Genomic DNA, 23,951 nt, shown 5'->3' on the forward strand with positions numbered 1-23,951 from the left:
GAAAAAATTGAAAAAAAAAATAAGAGAAGAACTTGATGTTTTAATATATTTTTTAGTCAAGTAGAATTCTCAACAAACTTAACTACAGTCTAGTGGTAAGATTGTCACATGCAAATCCTGAGACTCAGGTTCAAATCATGGCTACACCATTCTTGATATTTTATATTTTGTTGAAAAATTTAAAAAACTGCCGGTTCACGGTTCACACGGTTCGTCCGGGTTTCAACGGTTCTCCATGAACTTCCGGCTTTAGCATTAGACCGGACCGGTGACATGGCCGGTCACCGGTTCGCGGTCCAACCGGTCGAACCGGCCGGTCCGGTCCGGTTCTAAAAACACTGCCTGTAGACGTGATGTGTCATTTGTGATTCATGCTAGGGATAGCAAAAAATACGTGCCGACTCGAAAATTTGTAATATTCGATCTCATTTAATCCATAATATAGGATACTAGATCCGTATTATTTTATCATGTCAAAAGATGATCAGCTACTCGCTTATATATGGGATAGGTTAGGATCACAAAATTAAGAACTCACGAGTACCCGATCTGCTCCACACACACACACATATATATATATCTATTTAGTTTTTCATTTTTACATATACTACAAAATAATACTTTTAGAGCGAATTAACTAATTTCATCAAGCAATTTGCTCTCAAAAAATATGAGAGATTATTTGTTTATAAGCTTTATTTGTATGGGTTATTATCTTATATTTTTAATAAAAGAGGTTAAGTGATGTAGAATATATATATATATATATATATATGAAAAAATGGTACCACTTATATCAATTTTCATTGATTTTGAATTCTTTTAACTGTTTCCCTTTCTCTTGTATTCTCTTTGTATGTCTATTTTTTGGGATGAGATTTTTTTTTTAAATAAAATTTGTGTTGAATCTTAGATGAATACATAAAATACAAAATTAAATTAGTATAGATCATTTATTTAAAGATTAAATCATAAGCAGGGCAGGGCAATGAATACCGCTGACACGCAGCACGAATAAGAACCGGAAAATTGCTGACTAATTAGATGGGGACCGAGTCGACCAAATGCTCAAAGGAACGGGTAATTGACCCATGCCCACCCCTAATTCATACCTATAAGCTCAATATGCAGGCGACTTCTATGGATATTATATTATCAACGCAAAAATCATGATTTGTTAGCATGTGAATAATAGCTGGTTATTGCATGCTGTAGACAACATTCTTTTTTTTTTTTTTTAATTTATTCCCCCTTCAAATGCAAGTTGTGTTATGAAATTTGGGATGCTTAGTAGTTTGATTCTTTGATGGATTCATGGAATAATGGCAGATACCTGATGCGTTTCAGCAACCAAAGGACAAAAATTGCATCCAAGCAGCAACGATGCTTAACACTGTATTGGTTTTCCTATAGAACAGATATACAAATGCACTTCTATCCTTCCCAATCAAGGTAAGAAACAAAAAAATTTTGTATTTCTTATGCAGAACGATTACACTGAAAACTAACACCAAGAGATGAATCGAGCAGCTGTTTCCAATGTATGCCAGTATTTGTTGCAGCTCCAAGAAGTCTGCACTTCAGTCTTTTGATGTAATGACAAGTAACCCCAATACACCAATGAGAACATACTGCAGATGTGGGGAAAAAAAATAATAAAGGAGTAGTTATTCCATCAAATCAAACTACTTTTGGGGCAGTACCAAACCTGGAAGCAGTTCAAAATCTTGCTGCTATAGCTAATATGGAATTTGACATGATCATCTTTAAAATTCAAAGAGAGATGCATCAAGAATTTAATATATACACAATTTGAGAAGTACTGTGTAGAACAGGAAAATTTTTAGTCTTTGTCGAGCAATTTGATCCTTTTCGCTTATGATCAAGAACCAGACAATATAAGTAGTACAGATCAAAAGTTCACAAACCTTGACAATGGGTTTCTCAGTCATAATGATGGTCACCCAGCCGACATATGGTAAGAACCTGATTATGCACCACCCACAAAGGGAAAAAGAGAAGGTGATCAGCCCTTGTTTTGGCAATCATAATGAGAAAATACACATACATTCCTTTAACAATCAAGTATTAATCACTTGCAAGCCCAGAAGAAATGGTTATAACATCAAAAACAGGTATGAGCTCTAGTTCTCCTGGTTATGCTCACTTTCCTCAGCTCTACTTCTGCTGTTGTGCTGCATATTATTAGCCCACAAAAAGCACGAGGGTACCGTGTCACTGTATCTATGTTACAGTTTCCCTTGACTATACCAAAGATTATATATCTGAGATACACTTAGTGTAATTTAAAAGGAAGCAAGAAAGGTCATGACAAAGGAGAAAAGGAGAGAAATCAAGGGCTGGGAGGAGAATGATATCATTTTACAGATTATTACCCCACAGCTCTACCCATTATATGGCGCTGCTCAAGCCAGCGCTGTCCAGGAGCATATAAACCTATGTCATCACCAGGATTGGCATCCCCTGAGAGAAAAAAGGGAAAAAGGTAGAGGCATTGGAGAACAAGAAAGTATTTAACAGATAACCTCTGTTTAACCAAATAAAAAACCGTTGTTTGTCCAAAGGAAAAGCAGTGAAAGCATAGGAGCACTTGATGGAAATGCTGTCATCTTCTCTCAGCATAGTAAAAACATAAAATAAATTCATAATTAGCTATCTTGATAGAGCAAGCAAGAGTAAAGATCTGGCACCTTTTGTCAGGATGTTAACTTCTCCTGTATCTTTTCGTTCATGAACCTACAAGAGCAATGGGAATCTGGAATTGAAAACAAAAAGACCAGTAGCCGCATGGTAGTTTTTGTGATAATAATGTATGAAGAAAGAAGGTGATCTGAGATTCACAAGTAGAATAACAGGGTGAAATCTCATTGCACGGTAGAATTCACCACTCACCTCTTACTGCACTGCAGAAATAATTGGAAAACAAAGAATAACTGATAATTTGATTACCTTGATTACGCGATGGACAATTGGAATTGAACGACCCTGCAAAAGTGCAAAGGTGAATGTGTAAACAGTGAATTGCCAGAAGGCGGAGGTCAACAAGATTGAGAAATTAAATATGCACTCTCTTTTTTGAGCATGTTATTGACTGATTATTACATACAATGAAAGGGATAATCAGAGACAAGAATAAGAACTCTTACATCAACATTGTAAACAATGATTTCTCCTGCTCTAATAGGATCATTGTTCATGTGCAAGAATAAAATGTCTCCCTGCAAATAAAAATAGGTGTCACTTTGGTGTGTACAATGCATAATACTGCTTTTTCAATAAAGGGCAGTTAAAATTAACTCAACACTTAACATAGATCTTTCAAAAGAGAAAAGGAACTTGAAGCACTCGCACGGTTTTCATGAACTCAAAAAATTGTCTTCAGAAGATAAAGTTCGGATTCTGTTGAGGCGGTATACAAGCCATGGAAAAAGTAAGAAGCAGAGTGACACAGAGAGAACGGGAGAGCGTTTCAATCTGCAATAGAAGAAAGTTTAGGATCGTAGAAGGCACTGAGCTTCTCCAAAACTGAGTCGGGAACAGAAGTTTCCAAGACAATTCATAAGCGCATTGAATTCTCGAAACAAATCAGCTTTTCAGCTCTAACTGGTTTCTGGCTTTCTTTGACTAACAGCCCGACTGGTTGGTTCTCATCGATAAAGGTTTATTTGGACAGTAGAGTTGGATAAATTTACCCTCTTGAAACCAGGTTCCATGCTTCCAGTAAGAACAACAACTACAGGAGATTCACTCCCGGTAATGCACATTAACGCCTTCCATATTATGAGCGCACTACTAATAATCATACCTGAGCAGAACAAAAACAGACGTTAGAACGCTAACCATCTTGATAGGCTACTAAACCACAACATCCTTATAAATTTGCAGATATGACTTCAACTAATTTGGAATGCATACACATTCCGAGCAACAAATGAATCACTACTTAGACAGTAGAGTGTTGCAGAAGGACTAAATCCGCTACTAATTTCTTAGATGATTTCTCGATGAGAAAAACCAAAATGAACCAATGAAGCTTCACTTAATATAACAAACTTAGACGTTTATGTTATAAACTAATTTATTTCCCCACAATCTGTAACTGAGCAAACTTAGACGTTGACTCTGTATTTTGTGAGTTCATCAGAAAGAGCAAGAAAATTTTTGTAACGATGGGATTGATCAAACGGGTTTTGCTCAATCATCAATGTTGACTTCCTCAAAGAACAGATAACTTGAAAAAAAAAAAACAATGTTTATGTTATAAACTAAAATTTAACGAATGAATGGAAGGCAACAAACCAAAATGAGAAATAAAGTAAAGAGAAAGAAACCAAACCAAAGCTGACGGCGTCGTTGAGGGCCTTCCTAATTTGAAAACTTTTTATTGATTCCACAGTTTCGGCAACCCACTCCATGTTCTGGTTCTGGCCTTCTGGGTTCTGCTCTCTGCCAGATTCCAATGCTGCTTCAGAAATTTTGAACCTTGGTAGTTTGACCGCGGCCACCCGGGCAGGGAGACAAATAGGCAAATGAGCTGGACAGCGAGAAGACCGACCCAAAAGTCAAACAAATGGTAACAACGGGTTTGGAACTATGGATTGGACTGTAAGAATCCCAGGTTTTAGTAATTTCATGAATCGTCGTAGATCGATGACGACATTACTCGAGTTTCATTGGCCGAATTTTGTGGCGGTTGAGGTATATATTGTCCCACGTGGCTTCCATGTGTATACAATTAATACTCCTACTTGTTGTGACTGTTACAAAGAAAATATGTAGTGAAATTTCAAATTCCTACACTGCCCCTTGCTTGTTCCCATTAGTACCTTTGCGCCACTCCGAATTATGAAGTTTTGGATCAAACACAAAATTGAGCTATCCATTGCTCAATTGTTTTGAGAGAATTGAGTTGTCCATTGCTCAGATAGACATGATATTCAGTTATCTACGTACGAAATACCATGTGGTTGGCAAATTAGGATGCAAAAGAGAAATGGATCAATTCTAATTTTACATGAACTAATTTCAAGTAATGTTTAGCTCTTATTCAATTAACTAACACTAAAAACATTACTTTCAGACTTAATTCGACTACAGTTTGAGACAAACCCGAAATGTAATTTGTATATGTAGAATTTGGGTAACATTTTTAACTTCCTGCACGCAATTACTATATTTTATCATCATCCAATTCCGATCAATATTAAGTTCAATCGAAGTTTTCTCCTCATATCGAACTCAAGCTAGTTTTGAATTTCAACAATGTGGAATTGAGTTTCTAATAATTGTTTCGTTAAAATTTAATCAACGGGTCAAATCTTGTTTGATGTCAAGTTGATTAACTAAATTTGAAAGGAGTATAATCTCGAAAAATTTTATGTTGGTTTAAAATAACTAATAGACATGTCTAGTAGTTGTTTAAGAACTAATAAAAAAATTGCATGTGAACATATAAGAACCTCACTTATTGATTCACACATTAGGTGAAAAGTGAGATCTATTTGATATGTTAAATAAAATCAAGTGAAACCCTTATATGTTCGCATATAACTCTTTTATTGGTTAGATATAACAATTACTAGACATGCCTAATAATTACTCATACACACAAATATGAAAAAAATTTTATTGTACATAATCTTTGTTTAAATTTTAGAACACAGCACTACACTTTCACGATTGGAATTGGATTTGGTCCACTGAGATAATAACTATTTGCACTGCGGCTTTAAAAACGCAAAGGTTTATATGCAAATTCTTGGACTTTCAAGGAGAAATTGGTAATTTGATGTTTAATTTATTTTTTGGAAATGCAGAAAATGGTTTGTGTAAAATATTAAGCAACTTTATACTAGTTTTTACTTCCCTCCATCAATTATGCTAACTTCTCAACTCATGGCGCTCATCCTACCAGCTGGGTGTGCACGATTAACAGTGTCTCCTCCGGCGCATGTTAGATTCCGACGCCCCCGTGTTCCTAATACTTACGCGGCCATCTCCAGCCCAACTCGGACAGCCGGAGACGATGCGGTGGATTGGGTTGAGGCAACGTCTAGTTTCTTCCAACAAGATTCTCGGCCCATCATGTTATTCGACGGTATTTCATTAATCGATTGCAGCTTATTTCACTAAATATGTAATTGAAATCAATGGCACTTGTCTATTAATTTTTCTAGCTCTTGGGTAATAGTTTTCGTTGCAGCATACTGAGTTGCCAGTCATTTGTTACTAATTAACATCATTATACACACCGAATTCTTCAATTTTCTCAAAATTAGATTCGATTTTTATTTCTAGAAAATCCTTTTACTTTTGCGGATTAAACTTAACTAGGAGAAGATGAACTTTTGTAGCACAAATCCTGAACTAAGTTCGGGAGGGAAAATTGGTTTTAAATTTTTAATCCTTCCTTTCTTCTAGTGATTAATTTGGAAGTGGAGAAAAGGAATATTTTACTCTTTTTTTCTTGTATCATTATCCAAGATCGTAGGAAACAAGAAAATTTAGCTGCCTCATTTTTTGTTTTGGAGTAGTCATTGGAAATAATAGGCTGCAAATCACTGTGTATATGACGAACGGCTAAAGTGAAGATGTGTTCTTGATCTGTTTGATAGGCGTATGCAACTTATGTAATGGAGGTGTGAAATTTGTCCGTGATAATGATCCACAAAGGTAAAGTATATTGATTTGCCTACGGGTTTAGTGTTTTATCAGCTTATGCATTTCTTTTTTCCTTTATGTAGGTCTCTGCTTCTGAAAATGCTAGTAATCTTGTTATAGGTCTAGAAAAAGACCCTTTAGCCTTGACTTTAGAGCTTAGATGACATCTTTGTATGTTTTCTCCCTTGACCCGATTGGATCTTTGAAAATGCTCTCATTTACCACAAACACATAATTATTGTACATTCACAAAACTTAATGTGAAGGTAATGAAAAATTAGGACTCATAAACACAAGGATGAGTTTATGAAGGTAAAAAGACTGAATATGCATATATCAGGTTGAATCAATAAGTTAATGAAATGGTCATTGGTGGAATGAGGCCTTGCCCTGATGCTACCTCCAGAATTTCTTGAAGCATATCAAAGAGCAGGAAGTGCAAAGTTACAAGAAAATTACTGGTCAAGTCTATGAGATGCTCAAAATCCCCTTCAAGTGAACTTGTAGTTCTGTTTTAAGCAATGTTGGACTGTTGATAAAGGTTTTCTTGTTTAGCATGCATAACTGATTTAGAGGACCATGGTTGAAAAATCTAGGGGTGGCAATTCGGGTCCAAATCAGGTTGACGGGTCGGGTTCGGGTCAACCCGTCAGAAAATCTGTTGACCCGAACCCGACCCGCCAACCCGTGACAGGTCAGGTATGCTGACCCGAATCCGAAAATTTCGGGTTGGCGGGTCAACCCGAAATGATCCGAAACTTAATTTTAATTTATTAATTTATCACTGTAATTTCTAATAAAATCAATTTCTCACAAAACTAATTACATAATCAAGTAATAAAAATTTAAATAAATAATTCCAAACCAAATCTAAAATAAATTAAACACCGTAAAAGTGTTTTATCCCAAACAAAATATAAAATAAATTAAAACAATATAAAAGTAAAAAATAATATAATATATTCTTTGTCCAAATATAATAATTTCAACTTCACACAAATTAAATAAATTCATTTAGGATTAAGTAATTAATGCCTTTGAAAAAAAGAATAACTTAGTTTAGTTAGATAAAATTATTTTTATGTTTATTAAATTATTTTTAATTCGTAAACGGGTTATATCGGGTCATATCAGGTCACCACGGGTTGACCCGAAATCGACCTGTTTTCTTTTCGGGTTCATCGGGTCCAACCCGATTCTGACCCGAATTCCCGAAACCTCAACCCAAACCCATTAATTTCGTGTTAGGTTCGTGTCGTGTTTTCAGGTCGTGTCGAAAATTGCCACCCCTAGAAAAATCCTTGTAGTTTTAGTTCTTGAAATTTCTGATTTGTATTGCTTTTTGGCCCACAGGTTTGCTTATTTTCCTGATAAAACTTGCAATTATTTTGCAGGAGAATCAGATTTGAAGCGCTACAGAGTGAAGCAGGCAAGAAACTGTTAAGAAGATCTGGACGAGCTGCCGATGATATTTCAAGCGTTGTAGTGGTTGAAAAAGACAGGTACTTGCATAAATGGTTGGTCAAGGTTCAGTATTGTAAATTTAATCCTTGAATCAACTTAGTAATGCCAATAGTCATGTTAAGTGTGTTGTGAGATCTGGTGCCTTTGTTTTGAAGAATAACGTCCTTGTTACAGGTCTTATATCAAGTCAGAAGCTGTATTAAAGATCATGGAGTACATAGACTTGCCCTTTCCGCAGCTTGCTTTTTTCCTTCAGTTTGTTCCTCTGTAAGTGAGAATTGTCTTCTTGTTATACCTACTTCTACGTTCTACCTTAATGGTGGCCAAACGTCATTCAATTAATGCTTTTCTCACTCCTCTTGGTTATTGCAGTTTCATCCGAGATTTCTTCTATGACAACGTTGCAAATAATCGTTACACATTTTTCGGTCGCTCTGATACATGTGAACTGTAATCTTGCTGGTACAAGTAGTAGTGTCACTACTGCAAGTAAGGACTGTTTACATCAAACAATACAGTCCTATTAGCTGATAAACTCTTCCTGGTCTATCCTCTGTAATAAGATGAAATGGCCAAGAAATATGCTGTTGTTTGGATTATCAAAAGTAGCAAAAGAATAATACTATAGGGATTACCTTCGTTACTTTCTTTCAAAACATCATCAGTATTTCTTCTAGTCTACCTATCTGAAGCAGGCGTCGCAATGAACAATTATAAAAGCAGAGGTCAACAAGTGTCGATGGCGGGTGTGTTCAACAGCTCATGACTGCATTGACCGTCTTACAGCAATATATTTTATTTTGCTCAGTTCAGATTAATCCATTAAATGAACTGATTTAGAAGTGAACTTATTGAAGCTTTTGAGCGAAGAGTAGTATGTAGCCACCGTCACAATTCCGTCCCCTTGGATAACTGTCCCATACAAAGAGCTGTGCTTGGATTTGGCCTGCTTCAGCAATATGGCACAATGTCACAGCTCAAACAAACCTCCTGGGACTCGGGGCAGATATCTTATGCCTCCACAAACACAATGCGAGGAAATTAGTCGGTTGAGGTCATGCCTATAAAAGTCATCCATGTAAAATATGACAATTCGAGGATCTAGCACGATGGTAAAAGCCCTTACCCCCTTCCATTCTAACGAGAAAGCAAGAACAATCATATTGACTAGGTACGTAATAAATCATCTTTTATTGATCCAGCAATTTATTTTATTGACCCAGTAGCGACTACAAACATAATTACTCTGGAGTAGCGACTACAAACATAATAGCAGCACTCGCCTGCATAAAACTCTGGAGTCATCGGTAAAAGCTATACTACTAGTAGTAGCAGTAGTACACAATTACACAAACCCCCGTTCAATTCAAGTAGGCTGAACTGACAAATTACTACTTCTACATAGCGGACTTATCTGCAGCAGCACTGTAGTAGTAACAGTTGTTGAACCCATACCAAACTTCACTGGGTATAAAAACGTCGTAGTAGAAGGTAACAGGGCGGGTGTTGTAGCCATAAACAGTCACATCATAAGGTCTCCAGCCATCTCGTCCCCTCCTGTAGAGATATAAATAACAAATCTGGTAGGTACAGGGTCCATATATCTCAAACGTATCCGTTGAACACCGCTCGAACGTCCTCGACCGTGGATCATCTAGCCTTGGTGCATAAACCTTGCAAACCAAAAACACCCAATTTTGTTTGACAAATTACAAGAGGTAATTTAGTCACAAGTTGCCGTAAAGATTTGACGTAAAAGCATACAACAGCACTTGGAGGATGTTGTCCGGAATAATTTGTTCTTTCAGCTCAGGAAGAAGATAAGCTGAAAAGGGAAAAGTATAATACTTGGTTTGTTTCTAAGCAAACAAGAATATGCCCATCATTGTCCGAAGCCATCATACCCCAGTTTACTATTTTAAACAAAGCATGCTTTGATTCTTTAACAGTACCAGAATCAAACTAATTAACTGAATGATGGGTTGGCTTCAAACTTTCAAGTAATTGCATAAAAAGATGAATTGTGAATGATCGAATTTTGTGCAGTAGAATTACCTGATTGCCATAAGCATCACCAAAGGAGAGGCTGATACGATCTCGGGTGTACCGGACAGATGAACAGCTCGTCCTTATGCTCACCGTAAACGAACAGGTGCTCCTCTGATTCTGTAATAATACAGCAATTTGAAAAAGCCAAACAAAGAAGACCCAAAAAAAACAAAAGCGAATTATTTTGCAGATAAGTAGTCAATGCAATTACATGGTACTACAGAAAAATGCACGCGAATAGTTTACCAGCGGCTGGGTTGCGTTGATTTTGAAGGATAGAAGAGGCTGAGCAGGCCGTGGGATGATTCTTGATCTGCTTCCATCTGAGCAGGTGGCGACGAGAGCAAAGAAGATGAGAAAATTTACTGCTCTCAACATTTTGCCCCCAAGCCTGTGATGACTCACCCACCAACCCCTCTTGACTTGTTTTGGGTTTTAGACGGACGGTGTCCTAAAATCCTTGAGCCTTGATGCTGCCTTGGCCGTATGGGTTTGCTGAAGATTAATATAAATTTATGTTCAGAAGTTGCTCCATTTCAGTTAAAAAAAAATACCCGTCTTAGCTACTACTCTATTAATTTTGATTTAGACAGGACTACTCTGTCGTCCTTTTATGTAGCAATGGTTACAGGTTATTTGTTGGTACGACACGTGTCTATGTCTCTAACAAATTTACCTTTTTGGAATGACCCACGTTTGAATAGGTCCGATTTGCAAAAAATTAATGGTGCAAATTGAATCACACCATTTCAACAAAAGAAAAATATCTGTCTTCATTACTACACTATTTATTGTGATTTGGACAGAATTGCTCTGTTGTCCCTTTATTTACCTATAGTTACAGGTTATTTGTTAACACGACACGTGTCCATGTCCCCAACAACTTTACCTTCTTGATAAGACGCGCATTTGAGTAGACTCGATTTTCAAAAACTCAATAATTCAAATTGTATGACATCACTTGGTGAAATAGTGTAGCACAAATTGAGTTTTTAAAAATCGAATCTACCCAGATTTTAAAATACTAATGATCCAAATTATGTCACATCACTTGATGAAATAGTATGACACAAATTGAGTCATTGAATTTTTAAAAATCGAATCTACCCAAATTTTGGCCTTCCAGTAATTAACGAGTTCAAGGGGAATATTAATAGCATGATAATTCAGTACAGTGCGCCATATTATGAATCTTCTTCTTCATTTTCTTTAGGCTTTATACAATGGCAAAGATATCCATGATCTTTGTTTTTTTCCTCTTAAAGAACCGGTAGCTCTCATTGATGATTAGTGAACAATTGATCATCAAAATTTTGGATAGTGACTCATTTCTAGTAGATAAACTAAAAAAGAGCGATGGAAGAAACATTATGCACCGGACAAGCGAAGCAGTCATGTAGGTCATCGTCATGTTTCACGTGCTGGCGGAATTTTCAACCCTTATACTCCCTCCCTTTTTTTATAACTGACGTTTAAAAAATTTGCTCTAGTGTACTTTTATCTATCGTTTTATTATTCCCATAAAATATTAATTATTTTTTCACAATTTTACCCTTTTATCTCTCTTTTCCAATACAGGATTCTTAATTACTACTCCTAGTTTGATGGGAGTTAGTTTGCATTGCTTTTGGCCTAGTAAAACAGCACCACTTAGTACTCTAGTGAAAGAAAACATGGGTAAATTGAATAATTAATGAGGATACAAAAGGAAAGTAGTGTACAGATTTAAGCAATGAAAATTTTTTTAAAATTGGTGTGCAAAACCTTAAACGTCAGTTATAAAAAAGGGAGGGAGTAGGTTTTAACACCAGAAAACCCAGTGTTGATCTTGTTGGATCCTCCCTCACATTTGGAGCCCTGGATAGGGTTCGGTTTCATTGATATGGGGTGAGCCGAAAGATGGCCTACTATGGATCTCCACTCCACAGTCCGTGCATGGTGCTAATGGATTGGTTATTGAGAAATTCTCGATTTTGGAATCCGGTAAAAATCAGAGCGTGTTAAAGATCAACGCTACCCCCATGATACGTAAAATTTGCATTTTTATGCCAGGAAACGAAAATAAATGTTACAACCAAAACCACCAACCCCCCCCCCCCTTCCCCCAACAACAACCCAAAACACGAAAAAAAAAAAAAAAAAAAAAAAAAAAAAAAAAAAAAAAAGCTATACTACAGAAGTCCCGTAGGCAAATTTGGTACAAAAAAATCAGCAGTCATAAACTCAAAATCCGAAGTATTTGTTTCATACCAATACATACAAATCTCGTGATGCCATTACACAAAATATGCTGCAAAACTCTCTGCCTTTCTCCAATAAACTTGATACAACAACATGCTCATCGCTTAGAAGTCAGTTGGAGGTTTCAATCTTATTAGTCTCTTGATTCTGTCTCTGTCTGTGTTCTCCAGCAATCCCTATAAAAGAGAGAGAAACAACAGCTTGAGCCTTCTTCCCAGAAGATCAGGAGACCAAGTACAGCAGAGAATCGGCAGAAAACAACCATGTGCAATGCAGGCCAAGTTTGGCAACCAAATAAAAGAAGCACCACTAGGGAGCATGCAGCAATATGACCGCCAGTGATTCAAGAAGCTATAACGAATGTTACAAACTGCAAGACGTTACAAGCTCTACGGTTGCAGGCATTCATTCTCTAATGCTGTGTTGTGACATATTTGCAACGCATATAGGTGCACTCTCAATCAATTAGAAACTAAAAATACATGACAGGAAGAATATAGGAAATCATTTGCAAGGGGCTGAACATATGGCAGTACATGGAACTGACAACTGATTGCAAGAATGATGTCATTAGATCTTTTCTTCTTTTGGTGCAACAGAGGAACTGGTGGAAAGGGATGGAAAATTGAACTAGTGCAACAGAGGAACCGGTGGAAGGGCAGGGAAAATTGAACTATGTACCAGCTGGGAGGCCTTACCCACCCTCCAGTGGAATACCATTATCAACTATATTGAAAATGCTATAAAGCTCAGGAGTTCACATAGACGCATAAAAAATGTTTCAACTTGAAAACAAGAAAATTGCAAAAACTGTACTAACAGACCCTCTCACCTTCCACACAATCTCATCAAGGCACAAGCAAATCTTTCCATACTTGTCAAGGAAAAGGCGCTCAGTTGGTGCTTTTCCGCATACGTCCTTGATAGCAGATGTTATCACAAAGATTGCTTCTGACACTTTTAATAGATGCAACAAATTAGATTTACTTCAATCGTAGAGAGAATGAGATTGCAAGTCAGGTGAAATTAAGCACGCAGATTGCATTAGATAGCACCCCTAGGCCCTCTAGCCAAGGAAAATAGCCAAAAAGCAGGAAAGTTTCATAGCATGATCCCACCACTTGCAGAAGATCTGTTAGTTTTTCATAATTGCTTTTGCAATCACATGCTGAAAGACAACATTAGGACACACCCATATCAAAATATGTACTGCCACAGTATGATATGATAAATGCATTAAATTTCGTTAATTTGCCAAGAAGATCTTTTTAATCATATCTAGGGGAATGCATATGTACCAAGTACCCAAAAGAATATATGTTTCAACTTTTTCCCAAAAAAACTTCAAAACTAAAAACTTTGCAAAATATGGCAAAACTCTTACAGGCAAGTTCATCATATTCATCCTTGCCAACAACAAAAATGCTGACATCACCAAGAACTGTATAGACAATATACACTGATCTGCAAAACAAACAATGAGCTAATGAGATTACATAAAAGTGACTTACAAGATATTATCTCTAATTCTTCCTAAGAATGTGGAAGGAATTAAAATACTGGCCTTAACTTAACTATCAATAACAAAAAGAAGGGAAGTTGCATACTTGTGGGAAGCAACAAGGAGCTCTTCATTTTTTACACCTTTAAGATTATCTGCTCCGAGCTTAACTAAGAAAGATCGCCAATGCAGACGTTCCTCTGCAGGGACTCCATTGAAACTACATCACATGATAAATTTTCAAAAAACCCATTAAACATTAAAAAAGAACAACAGATCCTCATTGCCTGTTTCTGTGCTATATTTCAAAACAATCAACCATAACCCCATGTAAAAGTGTGAAACTAAAACTCCTCATCTAATATAAAAAAAAAAGGACTGGAAAATAAAATTTGTTACTTCCTTGTCAAGGGGATAAGCATCCATGTGTACTTTCCAAAACAAAGAGAAAAGCGGCCCGGAAAAGCAAATGCTGTCTTCTCTGTGGCAAAACGCTCTTGCGAATCACAACATAAGTCCATAATTTACATTTAATTTGACATCATAATCATCTTCCTAGTCAGTTTTTGTTAGCAGACGACATAGCAAAGGGGCCTCATTGAGTGGATAAAATCTTTCCCAATACCTAGCATCAAAAGTTTTTAGTCAAGATATTTAACCAATTAACTTTCTAGTAAATGTCTCGGGATCAATGACAAATCATTCGACCTAGAAAACATCTAATTAAAGCCACATAAACACTTTCAGCCCTTCTTCCCACCCCTTATCCCTTGCCCACAAAAGAATCTATCAAATTTCCATTGGCATCACAATATTTTTGAAAAAAAAAAAAGGGGCATCAGCTTTGACGCTCCATAACTGCTTATACCAAACTGATTTCTTATTTCAGCATAATCCTAGCAAATAAATCCAATCTTTTAATATTTTCTTTTGCTCTGACGATCATTCGAAAATGATGCTACAATAAAATGTCAACAGATAACAACGAAGATGGAAAATCAGGGACTCATATCTGGTGGGAAACATAAATCATGAAGCTTCCAATTTTGCAGGGTTTATAATAAGAAACAAAAACAAAGAACGACATCGGACGGTGGGTTGAGGTATTAGATTTACCGTTCGACAAGGATATTTCCCTCGGAGTTGGCGATCAAGACGGCGAGCAACATATTTGGACGGTCAGATTCGATCGACGACGTCGGACGGCGATTTCGAATTTGATCGCAGCAGTTTTGTCTAGTTTTATCGAACGATGTCGTGTCAAGTCAAGTTGCAATGAGGACTGAGATGTAACTTAATTTCCCCTTTTCTTCATTTTTTTATTTTTATTTTTAAGCAGCTAGTGGCCGGTGGACTGATTTCTGAGACCTTAAACTAACGTTTTGCCTTTAGGTCCAGAACAACGGCGAAATTGACAAAAACGATCCGTCTTATGTTTTAGAATTCTTGTCTAGTCCATGTTGAATTGCCAAGACAGCTGTTTTTTAAGCAAAATTCAGTACACGAGAAATATGGCATCCGGTCCTCAGCCTCCGTAAGGAGCCTTATCGGGATTCACTCTAAAAATTTGACATCTATAACAAATTTGATATCTGTAAATAATTTTTTTCCCAGAATAGGAGCAGTGATTTTTTTTAGAATTCCAAGTTAAGTAAATCACCAATTATTTGCGAGTGATTTCTGGAATTCCAAGTCAATCACAAATATTCAATGGAAAACATCGAATGTTGAGAGAATTGAGAATAATTTTGATTATGGATTTAAGGTTTATAAATTTTTGTTTGATGCAATTTCTCGTTGGTTGGATCATTGATGCACTGGCTGGGTTTTGTAATATTCAAAAGGAAGGAATAACCAAATAGATTTGGGGTAGGATTGGATTAATTAAATCACGTGAATTGTTACGGAATGGGATTGAGTTAATAAAATCACATTAATTATTATATGTGTCAAATTTTTAGATTGAGACCCAATAAGGAAGCTCCTTAAAGGGGCTAAGAATTGAATGTGGAGAAATATAAAAGATACTAGTAGTTGCTTCACCTCGAATGGAATCTTCCCGTCAAATACATGTAGAGTTAGATAGGTTTTGAGGCCCAATTTGCAAAATTTAGATATATGTAGGGCAAGTTTACTTCATTTTCAATATGGTAAACTGATTTTGAATATATATATATATATATATATTATTATTAGGATACGAAGGACGTCCATGGTAATTGGCAAAGAAGCCACTCTTCTATTCTAATCATGTCAAACAAAGAAGCCTATTCTTCTTACTCGGTTAATCCTAACAACGTCTGTTTACTAAGAATTGAGTCTAAAAGGGTTCCAAGTAAGAAAAAATCGATCAAAACATTTTTCACATTTAGTTCAATAAATTTTTTTGTCATTCACTTTTAAAATAATAATTTATAAGTCTCTTACAAAATTCAAGTTAATAAAATTTAGTCCCAACTAGATTTTTTATCACTTTTTATTCTGAATTCATCTCGTAACTTATACATGGTCATTTTTTCGAGATAAAAGGTAAAATCTCATTTACAGTTAAACAAATTACTCGATTCATAATCATTTTTGCCCCTAAAAACGTAGGACTTGACGTGAATCATATTCATTGTTGTCCTTAAAAGTGGGGTTTGATCAAATTTATATAATTTTTTGTCTCTAAAAATGGGATTTGATAGTTTTATCCATAAAAAATGATTGTAGATGGGTCACATGGTGATTTCAATTTAAAAAGTGGTTAAAAACTTAGATTTGGACAAAAATTTACTAACTTGAATTTGTAAGAGACGTAAAATTAAAATTTTAAAAGTGAATAGCGAAAAAATTAATCTGAAAAAATATAATAAACATTTTGAACGATTCTCCCTCTAGATAACTAGAGGCATATAAATGGCATAATACATCATATTTTGTGGTGAAGTTTGTAAAAACCCAACACTGTCTTGATTATTTTTGGTCGGTCAAATGGAGGGACAAAGCACGTTAAAACACAACTAATCTTACTCTTAAGAAACTCCCACGATATCTGCTCAAAGATACCGAAATCTTTTGTTTCACTTGCCTCTAGGGCAGACCAGCAGTTATCTCTAGACATTTTATTACCTGCAATGGAACCAAATCGATCACTCAATCAAAAGACTGAAAGTAGGTGGAGAAATTTCGTCCGGCGAGCTTCGGGAAGGGGATTAATTAATTTGAGAGCTGGAAACAGCGAAAGCGAAACACTTTTATAATCTGAATGGACCCGTCGTTAGACCACTAAGGTCCCGGCATAAATGCGCATCAGGGGACTTGTTGAGGAAAATTCACATCAGAGCCAACAATGAAAGATAAAGGTACCGAACCCCAATTAAATTTTGCACAAATCACGCATGTTTCCCTTACCCAAACTTCGCCAAGGTTAAAACCCTCCATCACCAACTTTCACTGACTAACAACAATTTAGATTGATTCAAAAGTAGCTCTGTCGATTGCTACAAATGAGGGCTCAAACCTACCCTTAAGGCTGTCACCACCTCAAGTCATTTTAGACTTTATGGACTTGGACTTTTTTTCTTTCTTTCTTTCTTTTTTTTTTCTGTGAGTTCTTGTAAGCTAAGCCACAAGGGGATGGGGATGGGGTTGGGGTTGATGCCTCTGGTCTTTTCTTTCCTTTTCCTTTTTTTCTTAGGATCTCTGGTTTGGAAGTTCGAGTGATCGATGGGCATAATATTCAAAGAATTCATAACTGCGTTCGCATTGCCCTACATAAAGAGATTCAACTCTATGAGGTGGCATAATTTTCTACATTGACAACTTCTCTTGCTTTTTGCCCTTTCGCTTTTTTTCAACTTGGCCTGAGAATGGCGTTCGTTGTTTCGAAAACGAAAGCTAACCTCCATCTGAGGCGAAGCATTGAATGTGACAGATAAAAGGTAATTATCAATGAAGCAGAAGCACAAGCTTGTGAGAAATTTCAGAGTTGGTAGAATAGAACATCGGCAAATGAAATATCTGATCCTTAGTTTCATCACTGTCATCCCGGCAAATGAAATATCCGATCCATAGTAACCTCTGGAACATGCAACTTATAGTTAAAAATTAACTCAAAGTTAGAAATAATTAACACAATCTACTGAATTTTATATATATATATATATAAAATCCGTTTTCATAACGTTGGAGGCAAAAAAATAAAACATTTCTATAAAACTTTTTAGATTTTAAATTTCATGTTGCAAAATAAATAAATTAATTGTATTATTGTTATGGTTTGAAATATATATACCTGTGCATAGCACCGATCAAAACAACACTAGTGCATGCTCAGGGCGATTAGTTGATGATCAAATATGAAGACGTACGTCACTCGGCCTAAATAATTAAATTACGAGCTAAAACATTACTTTTTAACATTAAAGGACTAACTATGACTAAATTTTGTAAAAGACACAAAAATGGTAAAGTACTATTAGCCTATAGGGTAAAGTTAGCAATCTTGCAGCGGTATATCTTACTTCATAGTGGCTTAAGAAGTATAAACGGAGACAAAAAAACATTTATTTAATGAAGAGGGGACAAAAAACAATAGAGAACGTAGAAATACAAAATTAATGAAGCAAAAAAGTATCACAAATTGTAATTTCAAATTCAAAATGCTATAATTAGCATTTTAATGCTTGAACAGGTTTAAAATAAAATGCTCATAATCAAACTCTCTATCATTCTGTTCTTAACCAACACAGGTATTATGAGATGAAAAATGTTATTTAATTACACTCACTATGTAGAAATCATGAGTGGTTTTACTTTTTGCAAAAAAAAAAAAAAAAAATCTTAGAATTCAAGGAAATTAAATTTTATTTGATATTAAAGTAAAATAATATAGAAAAAAAATCACATATTACCATGTCTCATCAAAGTTAGATGTTATAAAGAATAATCACTGCCTAGGAATAATTCTTTAAATAAAGAATAACTAAAGATTGAAAACATAATAGAGGACTTTCTAAAGAAAAAGGTTAAGAGTAGTACTTGCCTTGGAATATTTGAAGTTGGATTTAGAGATTGATAGTTAAAATTGAGAATAAGAATCTCTAACTTTCGTGCCTGTGGTGAGTTCCATTCGTTACAATTACTTACAATAACATATTGGATTTTTATGTTGATTTTATTTTTATTTTACAATTTGTCTAAGGGCACTCATTAAGATATATTTCAAGTGTTATATTTTTGAAAATATAAGATTAATTAAAGAAAGTAAATAAATATGAGAGAGGGTAGACAAGAATAAATTAAAAAAGTATAAAAATGTAAGGAAGGATAATAATTGTTAGTATAAGTATATATATGGTAGCTTAGGTGAATAATAGGTGTGTTAAAGAGTGCCTTAAAAGCACTCATTAGAAAAACCCTTTTATATTTTACTTTGTTTTAATTGATATTCTAGTTTAGTTTAATTAAGATTTGATTAATACATTACCTCATTTAGGGGATTAGAGGTTAGTTGTTATGTGAAAGTTAAGTAAAAATTAGCACCCCAAAAAAATTATGTAGAGAAGGGGCGTACAAAGTTACCATTAATTACATTTGGCAAGTAAGATGGGAAAATTTTATTAAGTCATTTTAAATAAGCGTATATAAAAATAGAATTTTGAAAAATTTTGGGGGTCGCTGCCCCACCTCTCCACTCCCCTCCCTCCGTCCTTGTCAAGGATTAATATACTAACATAGCCATGGATTACTCTCAAAAAAAAAGAAAAAGAAAAAGAAAAAGATCTCGGGTTTGTAGCCATAAACGAACTACCATAGCCAAAGTTTATTTGCATCTTTTCAGGAAAAAAGAAGAGCTCAATATTTTCCGTGAATGTTGAATAATCATAATCAATACAATTCACCATTTGTTTTTTTATTTTCATTTTTTGTGTTACACGTTGATAGGTATGATGATTAAAAGCGGTAATTACATGTCTCATATTCGTACGATGATAAAAGCGGTGTTTAAGCCTATAATTAAGTGTCCTTGTCAATTATCATGGTCTCACTCGGGCAAACATGTAAATTGTATAACTGCTACAATAGGTTTCCAGACATCGTTAGTAATAATTATGAAGTTTTTCGTCGGATAGACGTGACAGCTGAATCTTGTAAAGATGCCACATCAGCGTCCGTGTTCCTAAATCCATGATAATTGACGAGTTTACACATGTATTAATTCTTGAAGTGACATTAGAGATTTCCAATCAAACTTGCCACATATATAAAAAATATTTTTGTGTATTTATGGACTTTAGCGTATATTAAAGTGGATAAACACGTTGTGCAATAACAGAGCATTATTGTGGTTGATTCCCATTAGGTGCAGACGAACAGACTAATAACCGCTCGTAGTAGCGATCAACATGCATCATTTTCAAAGAATCAACACTTCATGTCACGTTTGTTTGTTGATGCATTGTTAACTCAAGCAAACTGATAACAAAATCGATCAACAAATCAAATGCTTTCTTGAATTATCAATGCATCACACGTGTCAGCTGTATAAACACAGAATAGGTAAAACAGAAGGTAATTTCGAAACAGAAGATTCTAAGTGTTTATTCAAGGACTTGTCTTTATTAATAACTATGACAGTTGAGCCATATAATGAGTTAGTAATTAATGGTACGCTAACAAATGAGTTACTCGAAGAAATACGTTATTGAAGCTGGACATCAATCCTTCAAAACAAAAAAAGCTAGACATAAAAAATGTTGCTAAACCATTTCATGTGTTACATGTCATTTATAGGTAGGATTGCAAACAAATCAAACCGCTTGATTCAGTCAAAACTTGACTCAAAACCGGTCAACATCGAGATCGAGCCGACCAAGCTGAGTTTGAGCCAAAAAAGAGAGGCTCTAGTTCATTAGTTCGCAAGCCGCTTGATCATATAAATATGTGTGTGTGTATATATAAATTTTAATTTAATAGTGAAATTACAAATATATTTCTAATATTTTATTATTTGTTATGGAAATTTTATTATTTTACTTTTTAAAAAAAATATAATAAATTTTTTTAATTTTTTTAAACTCGAATAGGGTGGAACTCTAGTTCTACTAGACTCGAATTTGAAATCAAGATTGAGTTCGAACTCAATAAAATTGAGTTGAGACTCGACTTAATTAGGTCAAAATTCAACTCGATTCGATTTCGAGCTCGATCCTATTCGAATTTGAGGTCGAGATCGAGTTTGAACTTAATAAAATTGAATCGATACTCGACTCGATTGGATCAAAGTTAGACTCGATTTGACTTGTTTTTTTAGCCATATTTATGGGAGATGTTGTTGCTTTCGGTTATAAAGACGGAGGATCTTCATTCAAACTTTCATAGTGTTTTTTTTTCTTTCGAATTTCCGTATCATTGTCACTTCTTTGAGCTGAGAGTGGAGAAGAAAAGAAAAACGTATATTTAGCCCCTTTTTTTTTTTTTGTCAAACACATATTCAGCTTATTTGACTTGCTACACATATTATAAACGAGAAAAACGAGATAGCAGAAAGGGTGAAGGAAGAATATGAATACAGAACCTCTATAATTCTTGGGAGTTCAACCAATTCATAATATATTAATGTTGAAAAATTCAAACTTATTTCAGGCATTCTCTCCGAAAATCATCAATTAACTGCATAACTACAGCTAGTTTGGACTCAAACATTACTCCGCAACCATTATGTTTCCTAATTAATTTGTAGCTGTAGGGAGGACAGACAGTTTTCGAGAAATGCTTTTACACTAACTAAAATATGTGCCACGATTTTGGTAGAAGCATTCGCGGAAAACGGTTTTGTGTAAGATGAAGTCATGCTATCAAATCGAACTTTAGAAGAATAGTTTGAGAACATATTTACTAAAATACTATCTTAACAAAAAAACTCCTTTCTTCAAATTTTTTTTTTTCTTTTCCAATAAGGAACTCCATAACCCCTTCATAAAGGAAAAATGACACTGCATAGACAAGCTCAAAAGAGGGAGCTGTGAGGACACGAGACAATGGCAAGTACTTGCCATGTGTGCATGAAAATTGTTTCGGTAGAATTTACTTTTTTGCGATCACAATATAATATTGTGATCAAGTCACTGAGTGCAAATTTTGACTCAGTTTTCTAAATATTTTTGGGCTCCATTTTTTTTTTTCATAGAACTTCATTAAACTATTCTTCTTGAGCTTGTGACTTACAGTAATATACTGTCTCTAAATTTGTTTGAATAGAAGATTAGTTAAAAAAATTATTTAGAATAACACAGTAGCACATTTTATAATTCTTTGATATAAAGGTGGTTGATAGAATAAAAAGGATGGAAAAAAAATGAGTTTATGATATAAGTAAAATAATATTTACAAATAATGAACTATCTAAGCACCTTTTTTTAATGGAAAAAGGTCAAAATCAACACTATAAGAAGTGAATTGTGACAACTTTTAGAGCCACATCTATAAGGAATAATCAAGGAGTGAAAAATTAGACATAAAGGTTTTGTTAGCCCATATAAATTTGATGCATCCATATTTTATACTCTCTACTCTTCAGTCCACAGAAAATACACGAAACATACACATTTTGTTACCATCTGATATTTGCAGTAACAACTCTCAATCCAACACAATGATGTCACTTGAAACCAACGTAAAACAGCTCCCCTGTATAAAAGTCCAAATCAGCATATAAATCAACTCTAAGATTTGTGAACAACTTTTTTTATGTATAGTCTATAACTCATCCCAGTCTCGAAGCATCACAACAAAAGTAAGCCCCGACCGGTAAGTGGTAAGAAAAGCATACATCAATGACAGGGCTCTGCACATGGAATCAGCTATTAGCCCCCCACAGACTAACGCATCAACACTTACTATAATTGACATCATATACTAAGAGATCTTCATTAGTTTCTGTTCAGGAGTTCCTCAATCATCTGCAGTGCAATCCTCTGCTCTTCATCCAAGGAGTCTCCGTGTGATGATGATGAAGTGGTGGTGGTGGTGGTATTGGTGGTGGTGGTGGTCTCCGGGGGTATTGCCCGCTTGAAGCTTGGACATTGCTGATGATCATTAACGTTATTAGTACTAGTATCACTACGATCACTAGCCTTCATGCGAAGATCAACAGTCATCACCCAATTGGAATCTGGACGCGCCCCGGCTCGCTTTTGCCAAACCCCAATATGGGAATTCTCGGTGTCAAGCCTTAGGCAAGTGAGCGAAGGAGATGGTGATTTGCAACACTTGCGAAGCTTTGCACCTAGGACCGCCGAGAGAGCAGCAGATGATGATGACGATGATAGATTGGAAGAGGAGGCATGATCAGTATTGGCAGTCTGGTTCATTTGGACTGGGAAGTTGGTTTTTGCATTTCGTCCGCTCATTAAAACTGCTGCTTCATCATATGCCCTGGCTGCCTCTTCTGCAGTCTCAAACGTCCCCAGCCAAACCCTCCTCTTCCTATAACACACAAAAATTGTACTAGTAATCAAAGATGATTCAAGAGAAAAAAAGCTAACTTTGGCTTGAAATGCGCAAAATTTTCATGTCAGACTCCGACCAACTATTAGTGATGAGTGGTATATATATATAGAGTGTAGTAGTACAGTATGGAATATGATGAATATTGAAATAGATAGATTAATGATGAGCAGTTAAGGAGAATATACAGCAGAGGATGGCGAATCTCAGATACCCAAGAACCCCAATGGCGTTGCCTGACTCCTCTGAACTTCTTAGTTTGTACCATGATTGTCAGAGGAAGGAAAGCGAAGTAGCGCTGGAGGTGCAGGAGTTGATGACTAGAAAGTGAGGATTAAGGGGAGAGAAACGAGGGAATACTTATATATAGAGTACATATTATGATGAGAAAGAGAGGAGTGACTTAGATTGCACGGACGTACTCCTCCGTGGATCACCTAGACTAGTCTTGGAAGTTGGGTGATTATGTCTTGGGTGGTAGATTGCTGGGAGTATTGTATGGCTATAGCCTGTAGTAAAGAGT

The 23,951-nt window shown here is 35.5% G+C and overlaps 5 protein-coding genes across 5 annotated transcripts; 1 reads left to right on the top strand and 4 right to left on the bottom strand.

Moving 5' to 3' along the window:
• Window positions 1-1,364: 1,364 nt before the first annotated feature.
• Window positions 1,365-4,601, bottom strand: LOC113741856 (uncharacterized). Its single transcript, XM_027269504.2, has 8 exons — window positions 4,358-4,601; window positions 3,714-3,826; window positions 3,168-3,239; window positions 2,971-3,006; window positions 2,712-2,757; window positions 2,397-2,484; window positions 1,929-1,986; window positions 1,365-1,631 (listed from the first exon to the last, which is right to left on the bottom strand). Exons 1-8 carry the CDS (start codon window positions 4,434-4,436, stop codon window positions 1,581-1,583), a joined length of 543 nt encoding a protein of 180 aa, XP_027125305.1. The 5' UTR covers window positions 4,437-4,601; the 3' UTR covers window positions 1,365-1,580.
• A 1,279-nt stretch (window positions 4,602-5,880) lies between these two features.
• On the top strand, window positions 5,881-8,788 carry LOC113742914 (DCC family protein At1g52590, chloroplastic-like). The gene is made up of 5 exons (XM_027270938.2): window positions 5,881-6,118; window positions 6,636-6,693; window positions 8,076-8,183; window positions 8,320-8,412; window positions 8,518-8,788. The coding sequence occupies exons 1-5, from the start codon at window positions 5,899-5,901 to the stop codon at window positions 8,597-8,599; spliced, it is 561 nt and encodes a 186-aa protein (XP_027126739.1). The 5' UTR covers window positions 5,881-5,898; the 3' UTR covers window positions 8,600-8,788.
• A 533-nt stretch (window positions 8,789-9,321) lies between these two features.
• Window positions 9,322-10,685, bottom strand: LOC113742915 (embryo-specific protein ATS3A). Its single transcript, XM_027270939.2, has 3 exons — window positions 10,441-10,685; window positions 10,201-10,311; window positions 9,322-9,818 (listed from the first exon to the last, which is right to left on the bottom strand). Exons 1-3 carry the CDS (start codon window positions 10,570-10,572, stop codon window positions 9,543-9,545), a joined length of 519 nt encoding a protein of 172 aa, XP_027126740.1. The 5' UTR covers window positions 10,573-10,685; the 3' UTR covers window positions 9,322-9,542.
• A 1,702-nt stretch (window positions 10,686-12,387) lies between these two features.
• LOC113741588 (uncharacterized) lies at window positions 12,388-15,247 on the bottom strand. Its single transcript, XM_027269143.2, has 5 exons — window positions 15,053-15,247; window positions 14,043-14,156; window positions 13,820-13,899; window positions 13,268-13,392; window positions 12,388-12,611 (listed from the first exon to the last, which is right to left on the bottom strand). The coding sequence occupies exons 1-5, from the start codon at window positions 15,103-15,105 to the stop codon at window positions 12,540-12,542; spliced, it is 444 nt and encodes a 147-aa protein (XP_027124944.1). The 5' UTR covers window positions 15,106-15,247; the 3' UTR covers window positions 12,388-12,539.
• Window positions 15,248-22,596: 7,349 nt separating this feature from the next.
• LOC113741887 (ethylene-responsive transcription factor WIN1) lies at window positions 22,597-23,935 on the bottom strand. Its single transcript, XM_027269543.2, has 2 exons — window positions 23,617-23,935; window positions 22,597-23,407 (listed from the first exon to the last, which is right to left on the bottom strand). The coding sequence occupies exons 1-2, from the start codon at window positions 23,694-23,696 to the stop codon at window positions 22,852-22,854; spliced, it is 636 nt and encodes a 211-aa protein (XP_027125344.1). The 5' UTR covers window positions 23,697-23,935; the 3' UTR covers window positions 22,597-22,851.
• Window positions 23,936-23,951: the final 16 nt, after the last annotated feature.

The sequence above is a fragment of the Coffea arabica genome, chromosome 4e, assembly GCF_036785885.1.
Source record: "Coffea arabica cultivar ET-39 chromosome 4e, Coffea Arabica ET-39 HiFi, whole genome shotgun sequence".
In the NCBI taxonomy this organism is placed as follows: Eukaryota; Viridiplantae; Streptophyta; class Magnoliopsida; order Gentianales; family Rubiaceae; genus Coffea; species Coffea arabica.